At 39.2% G+C, this 7956-nt stretch overlaps 1 protein-coding gene across 1 annotated transcript; it reads right to left on the reverse strand.

The window, feature by feature from the left end:
- Window positions 1–259: 259 nt before the first annotated feature.
- On the reverse strand, window positions 260–5551 carry LOC107493564 (ABC transporter B family member 1-like). Its single transcript, XM_016114647.3, is given in 10 exon segments — window positions 260–1712; window positions 1933–2647; window positions 2723–3096; window positions 3186–3409; window positions 3486–3802; window positions 3899–4158; window positions 4238–4438; window positions 4441–4637; window positions 4700–4754; window positions 4826–5551. Coding segments are annotated over 10 exon segments (4092 nt in total). The 5' UTR covers window positions 5291–5551; the 3' UTR covers window positions 260–428.
- Between the last annotated feature and the right edge of the window lie 2405 nt (window positions 5552–7956).

Genomic DNA, 7956 nt, shown 5'->3' on the forward strand with positions numbered 1-7956 from the left:
ACCGTTACCTATTAATGTACCATTAGTGTTGGAAAGTGATAGAAACTTTAATAAAGAACCATTTTTTCACTTTGTTAACTGCACTTCATGTTCTGATAAACATAGTTCATACTAATACACCTAACTATATATTACAAATAAGACCCTCTTTATATTTTGCATCATGTCAATAAATACACTCTTATTTTGAAGTAATTCAGCGTGGATGATGACTATAAGCACATTGTTGGAAAGTAAGAAGAAGCGAAGATGGCTACCATGAATTCAACCATATCAATCGTAATCTGTCTTTGTCATTTCCGTAGTAAGATTCACAAAGACAAGAAGATACATTCGTGGATACACAAAACTACACTAAGGTCAAAACAAAAATGGAAGTAATTATAATGTGGTTTATGATGACATATACTCTTTGTAGCCGTTAATGTCTAACCTTGTCTTTCGACATCTTTTGGCCTTGTTGAAGAACTTGAACCGGACGCCATCTCAATGACTTGGGTATGTGTGAATCTTTGTAATTGAATCATGCGCGCATAAACCCCATCAGGATGATTCTTCAACAAGTGCGAATGCGAGCCTTGTTCAGCTACTTTGCCATCATCAATCACAGCAATCAGGTTGGCATTTCTGATGGTTGATAGCCTGTGTGCAACAACGATGGTTGTTTTCCCCGAGCAGGCACGGTCTAGAGCCTCCTGAACCGACCTCTCGGATTCAGCGTCGAGCGCACTAGTTGCTTCGTCAAGAAGCATAAGCTCAGCCTTCCTCACAAAAGCCCGAGCAACTGCTATTCTTTGCTTTTGTCCCCCAGAAAGTTGAACTCCTCTCTCCCCAACAAATGTTTTGTATCCATCTGGAAGAGAAGATATGAACTTGTGAGCATTGGCAAGAGTCGCAGCCTCCACTATCTCCGCTTCAGAGGCCGCGTCATGTCCATAGGCAATGTTTTCATAAATACTTGTCGCAAACAAGCATGGCTCCTGAGGTACCACAGCAATGTGTCTTCTTAGAGACTTGAGATTGTATCTCCTTATGTCCTTTCCATCAATCATGACTCTACCAGAACATGGATCATAGAATCTCTGTATAAGTGCAAGGACTGAGCTCTTGCCGCAGCCACTAGGTCCCACAAGGGCCAGAGTTTTACCCGCCCTCGCACGAAGGCTGAGGTCGCGAAAAACAGCCATATCGGGCCGCGTTGGGTAAGAGAAGTCCACATGCTTAAGTTCAACTTCGCCTCGAAGACGATCAGGAACAGGGGTGGCATCTGGATCATCCGGCTCAATTTCGGTTCTCCGGTCAAGGAGATCAAAGACTGACCTCATAGCTCGGCCTCCCTTGATGAAATCAGGAGCCAATGTCAAAGTTTCGGCAGCTCCATTAGCAGAGACCATGAGGACCATGAACACTCGAATGGTTTTGGAGAAATCAGAGATTCCGTGCTTCACAAGCCAAGAAGCATACCAGAGACCAAGTGCATAGGAAGCATAAAGAGCAAACTGTGCTATCCCATATCCGCTTCCAGAAATTTGTCCCTTCCAAAAGCACCGTTGTAGTGGAATTTCGAGATTCGAAGCGAAAAGCCCAACAATTTTGGTTTCTGAATTGAAGGCTGCAACGGTTCTTACATTGGCTATAGCTTCTCCTGCTAACTGTGTGGCCTTGCCATGAGAAGCTTCCAGATCACCAGAGAAACCAGTCATGAACATTTTCTGTACAAAACTCAAAGATAAAAATGATTAATACAAATGAAAACTTAAAATTGATAAAGTCTTGGGAGCCAACAAGAACATCCAAACCTCAATTACAAGAAACATTTGAAATCTAAACTCAACAAAAGCTCATATTGCGTTTATTTGGCAACTTGCTATAATGTTGGCTGAAATTAGCTGCTATGGAAACATACAGTAAAGGAACGAAAGAAGATCGAACCTGCAACACAGTGGCCGCAACAACAAGAGGAAAGACGGCGATGAGGACAAGGGCAAGACGCCACTGCAGGACGAACCCTGCAGTACACGCAACTAGCATGAGCGCAGTGTTCTGAACTATCACCGAAATTCGATCTCCAATGGCTGATCTAACATTGTTGGCATCAAGAGCAAGCCTAGCAGCGATCCGTGCACTCTCGTTTTCCTCCTGATCAAACCAAGCCATCTCATTTTTTAGCACTGCCGTCAGCATTTTCTCCCTCACTCGTTTTGTTAGATTTTCACCAACAATATCCCAGAAGGAATGTTGCAATGTGTTGAAGATAAGTGCAGCTGATGAAAGGCCAATCAACAAGTAGCAGTACTTATCAATTTGTGTGATCATGTGCTTGTGATTCGGATGGTAATACACACTGAGGACAGCACTGAGAACATAAGCGAAAAAAGCACTAAGTGATCCACAAACAATGGAGCCTATAGAGCCAATCAAAGCGTATAGCCACTCAGGAGAGTTCATCTTCGCTAGTCGCCAGAAGGAACTTGCTTGCTCTTTGAAGGCAAGCTTTTCGAGCCTGTAATTCGGATGTGATGCATCGAGCGACAGACTGAAATCTGAGGTGGAGAAATCAGACAGCCTGCGAGAGTATGGTGACCGGCCGTAAGAAGAATTCCGAGCAATTATGGGTGAGCTTACCGAGTTTCTTGCACTTGAAGGCCTGCAAATGAAAACTCATCATCACATGATATATCTTTAGGGTATCTAATAGTTTTTTAATGAACAATGAGGTTACCGTGCACTACTCTTTCTGGCATTGTTCATGGCAGTTTCATGAGCCATTTCTTGCATCTTTATGAGCTTTGCATAGACTCCATTTTCTCCTTTGGAAAAGAGCTCATCATGAGTTCCAATTTCAGACACATTTCCTTGCTGAAGTACAGCTACAAGGTCGGCTTTGCGTATAGTCGAGAGGCGATGCGCGATTACAAGAGTTGTTCTACCAATCATGAACCGGTCCAGGGCTTCTTGCACCAGTTTCTCTGATTCAGAATCCAATGCACTTGTTGCCTCATCCAGGAGGAGAATTGCTGGGTTTTTAAGCATAGCCCTTGCAATTGCTATTCTCTGTTTTTGTCCTCCTGAGAGTTGCATCCCTCTCTCTCCAACCTGCCATTACAAAAGAATTTTTTACTTTATTGAATAATGCTTAAGAAATTATAATTTTCTAAGAGTCTTGCAAAGATATTCCCAATTACCTGGGTTTCGTAACCTTCAGAAAGTTTGATGATGAAGGAATGAGCATTAGCTACCCTGGCTGCTTCTTCGATCTCAACCTGGTTGGCATCAGGCCTTCCCAATAGTATATTTTCTCTAATCGTGGTTGCGAACAACGCAGGCTCTTGGCTCACTAGCCCTATCTGCTGCCTCAACCATCTAAGCTTCAATGTTTTAATGTCATGGCCATCCAGAAAAACTTGTCCTGCACATAGTTGATGAACAATATAACCAACAAATTCAACTTTCAAACTTATAAGGCAACAAAGTTTAATGCATACCTGAAGTTGGGTCATAAAATCTTTCAATGAGGGAAACCACAGTGCTCTTTCCAGAGCCACTGCTACCTACCAAGGCTATTGTCTTGCCAGCAGGCACACTCAACGAGAAGTCGTTGAGGATCGGAACATCTGGCCTTGACGGATATGAAAAGTTCACATTCTTTAGCTCTAAAAGTCCAGTTACTGTCTCAAGCTCCAAACCAGATTCACTGTTCTTATCTATCCGCGGTTTGTGATCGATTATGCGAAAAATCTTTGCAGCAGCAACTCTGGCCTTTGTAAATGCTGCCATGCTCGGCGCAGACTGGCCTAGACCTCTGTATATGATCAAATTCAGAAGTGTTAAACAATTTGAGTTTTCTCCCTAAGCTTTGTTTTGAAAAAATAAAAAGAAGGATGAAAGAAATACTGACATTCCACCAATCATAACAGCAAACATGGTGGCAATGGCAAGCCCTCCATTGGTGGCGTGGTGGCGAACCAGATAGCCTCCATACCAAAGAAGAAGTGCATAACAACAGAAAACAACAAAGTAAGTGGCACCCAATCCCATTCCCTTTGCAAAACCAGTTTTGTAGCCAAGCTTCTGGGCAACCTTCAATGCCGAAGAGTATGCCTGCAATGCTCGAGACTCCCCGACGAAGGCCAGTACCACTCGAATTTGCACAACTGTCTGCAGGTTCAGCTCAACATGAGTGCTACAAAAACTCCACACTTGAGAAAACTTGGTCAACAATTGCAAGGAGTGTTACCTGTTCCACAATGTTGCCAGCTTCAGAAAGAGCTTGCTGGGTTTTGCCAGAGAGCTTGGCCAATGTGGTGGTGTGAATGGCGCCAATGACTGCGATCATAGGGACCACGGCAAGGGTCACAAGTGCCAATTGCCAGACTGCAGTGAAACCAACAACAAAACCAGACACAAATGTGGCCATGTAGTGAATGAAGTTTCCCAACTGCACAAGAAAATTGAATGGACCTTCTCGCTGATGGCATCTTGGACCATGACGGCATCAGTGTTGATGGCAATTACAACATCGGAGGTTCGAACATCCGTGTCGAAAAACTGAATGTCTTGGCTGAGAGCAGCTTCAAGGTACTTGATCCTCATCCTTGTTGATTGCCTCTCCCCACTCCACATCCAACAAGATATCTCTGCAGCACAAAAAGAATCAAAACTCCGAAATGGCATAGAAAGGAAGAAACAAGAAAATCACCTGCCCATGAAGATGCCCATATAGCAGCACCAACTACCAGAAAGTAAAATGCATACTGCAAAAAACACACACACATTGAGACGAAAGAATTGAAGTTTGAAAGCAAGTCAAGTCCTTTGTTGGTACCTTGACGACTTCCTGAGTCATCTTGTCCAAGTTGTTGGCATTGGAACCAAAAGAGTTGACAAGATCAGCGAAGAAGCGAAGGAAGAGTGGCAAGGAACAACCGTGCACGATTGCTCCAACGCTTCCAATGGACATTAGAACATAATCCAACCCATCAGCAAATCTGAAAAGCTCACTGAACCCAACAGAGGGAACACTCTCATTCTTCTTGTTGTTCTTGTTGCTGTCACTACTACCGTTACCAGAAGAAGAAGTAGCAGACGAAGGAGCATCATCATCTTTGTTTGGTTCAATAGTAGTAGTAGTAGTTTCCATTTGGTGTGTGAGGAGTTTTGTGTTGTTGGGTTTATTATTATAATGGTGGGAAATGGGAGCATCAGGAAGAAGCTCAAGGCCTTGCATTTCGGTCCATTTCCACTGCTCGAGTGTTGTATTTGCTGCCTCCAAACAAGAATCTTGTGACATTTCTTTAATTATTAAAATTCTCACACTCCTTTCTCTTTCTTTTATGCACGAATTCCCATCACAGTTCCTTTTATGTATGCCTCTCTCGGACTCTCTCCATTGCCATTTACTTAATGGCTTGAGAATGAAAGATGGTGAGAGTGAAAAGTGGCAAGTGGGTTTGCTTATTCTGTAAAATAAAACAGCGAAAGTGACACATCCGTGGTCCTCACTCAACTCAACATAGACACTTACAATGGCAAAGATTCAAACTTGAAAGCATGGAGAGAGAGAGTGTGTAACTGTGTGTGTTTGGATTTTCAACCTGACAGAAAAGAAAACCACTGTGTGAAAAGTGAAACTTGAAGATCAAGAGTCATAATACAAACAAACAGAAACCCCACCTTCATTAATCATCATTATTGTTTTTATGGATAATTAACTATTAATATTTAAAAGCATAGACTAATTTAATTAGTATGTTGTTAAATTATTAGATTAAAAATTTTAAATTAATGATTAAAAGTGATTGTCAAAAACAATAAATTTTATTAATACTCTAATATTTTTTATTATTTATATTTTGATAGAAATTATTTTAGATATATAAAAGAAAGTGGTATTTTTGTTGATATTAGTGTTTCGGGTGCTTTGCAAAAATATGGATATCCCAAAAATTCTGATACAACATGTACCATACGTGTTATTTTATGCAGAAATTTGAAACAATTTTGTAAGAAATTTTCAACAGAGATTCGTCACATGTCATTTCTTAGTCAAATACGCAGGGTGCGTGGTATCTTTTGTAGGAATTTTGTGCAATTTTCGAGGCAACTTTTCTAAAGATTCGTCACGTGACAGCTCTAAGACAACACGCAGGGTGTGTTACCTTTTGTAGAAATTCGTCGTAGATTCTCGAGGAGCCTTGTTCAGTGTCCCCAGGCATGGGAACACCACGTGTCGTCACCCCAACAGCACGTAGGATGCGTGTTGACCAATCTTGCTCAGTGTCTCCATGCAGGGAGACAAGGCTTGCTCCGAGAAAAGACTTCATTAACATTTGGTGTGTATAAAAAGGGAGGTTGTGCTTTGTTTGAGTTCATTTCACTCATGTGGCGGCTTAATTTTAAAGAGGGTTGAGGCAAGATTCAGTTTTATAATTGTGTAGCGAGGTAGGTTTTGTGTTGTAGCTGAAAGTGAGTAAGTTAGTTTTAGTCGAGAGTGAGATTAATACGTTTAACATGGTAGTTGATTATACGTCTGCAAAAGATCATATTATCAATTATTTGGAACATTCTAATTATGTAAGTTTATTATTTTCAGTTAATTATTAGTGTTTATTTGGTTAACATTAGTTTAATAATTTATTACTGTTTATTTAATTTATATTAGTTTAGTCGTACTATTATTTCTATTAATATGAATGAAAAATATAATTAATAAAAATTTATAATTTTTTAAAAATAATATTATTCTATTTTTTTGTTAGTATGTATAATTTTAGATATTATATTTTATTTTTGTGTTAATGTTATTATGTTATTTTAAATTTAATTATTAAAATTGATAAATAATTTAAATATGGATACATAAAAATTCAAATTTTATGTAATTTTTATTTATTTTATTTTCTGTTAAACACTATTATTTTATTCTGGTTGGTATTTATTAAAATTAATAATCAATGTAATTATAAAAATATATTTTGCTTTCGAATAATATATAATTTCTGTTTTATTTTGTATTTTAATATTAATTTTATTTCATTTTATCTTGTAATTACTAAAATGATGTAATTACTGAAACTAATAAATAATATAAATATGAATAAAAAAATTTTGAATTTTGTGTAATTATTATTTATTTTATTTTCTAGAGATATGGCCGGAATTCAACCATAACTCGAGAGTTGGAGAGATTAAAGGGCATTCCGCGTTGCTATTTGTTCTTATGAAAAGGTGGAGGTCGAAAACTCATTCTTTTGTATAATCAGTCGGTGAGGTTACAGTGACACTCGAGGATATGTTACACATATTTGGCCTAACGATTGATTGAGAGGTTTTGACCGGTTGGACCGATAACAGTCAGGACTTCTTGGTCAACCAAAGTCTGGCGATTTTCAGCAGCAAACCTGTTGTGAGTAGTTCATCTAAAAGTTACAAAAAGCTGGCATGGGTTCGTCATATCAGAGATACACAACCTTTAGACACTTTGAAGTTTGTTCAACAATACATTAGGTATCACATATTCTGTCTGCTGGAAACCACCCTCTTCGCAGATAAGTCGTCAACATTTGCCCATGCGAAGTATCTACCACTATTCTAAAATTTTGAGCAGATCGAAACTTACCGGCTAATATATCGGTTGCACGCATGTAACAATACATAATTTATTGAAATTTGACTTGTATTTTATTTATGTTTAATTAACAATACGTAATTTAAACTTTGTTATAATGTTGTGTATTGCAGGTGGAGTCATCATCCACAAACCAAAGTGTGGATGTCGAGGAGCGCAGCGTCTATTAGGCACGACATAGACTACATGGATGAGGTCAATATGAGTATTAATTTATAAGAATAATTATGGTATTAATATTCTAATGGCCCATGCAATATTTTACCGTTTGTCTGGCGGCCGTACATCGGCATCATCATACCTGTTGAACTACATGTACATCTTGATGT

Source organism: Arachis duranensis, chromosome 6, assembly GCF_000817695.3.
Source record: "Arachis duranensis cultivar V14167 chromosome 6, aradu.V14167.gnm2.J7QH, whole genome shotgun sequence".
Lineage (NCBI taxonomy): Eukaryota > Viridiplantae > Streptophyta > Magnoliopsida > Fabales > Fabaceae > Arachis > Arachis duranensis.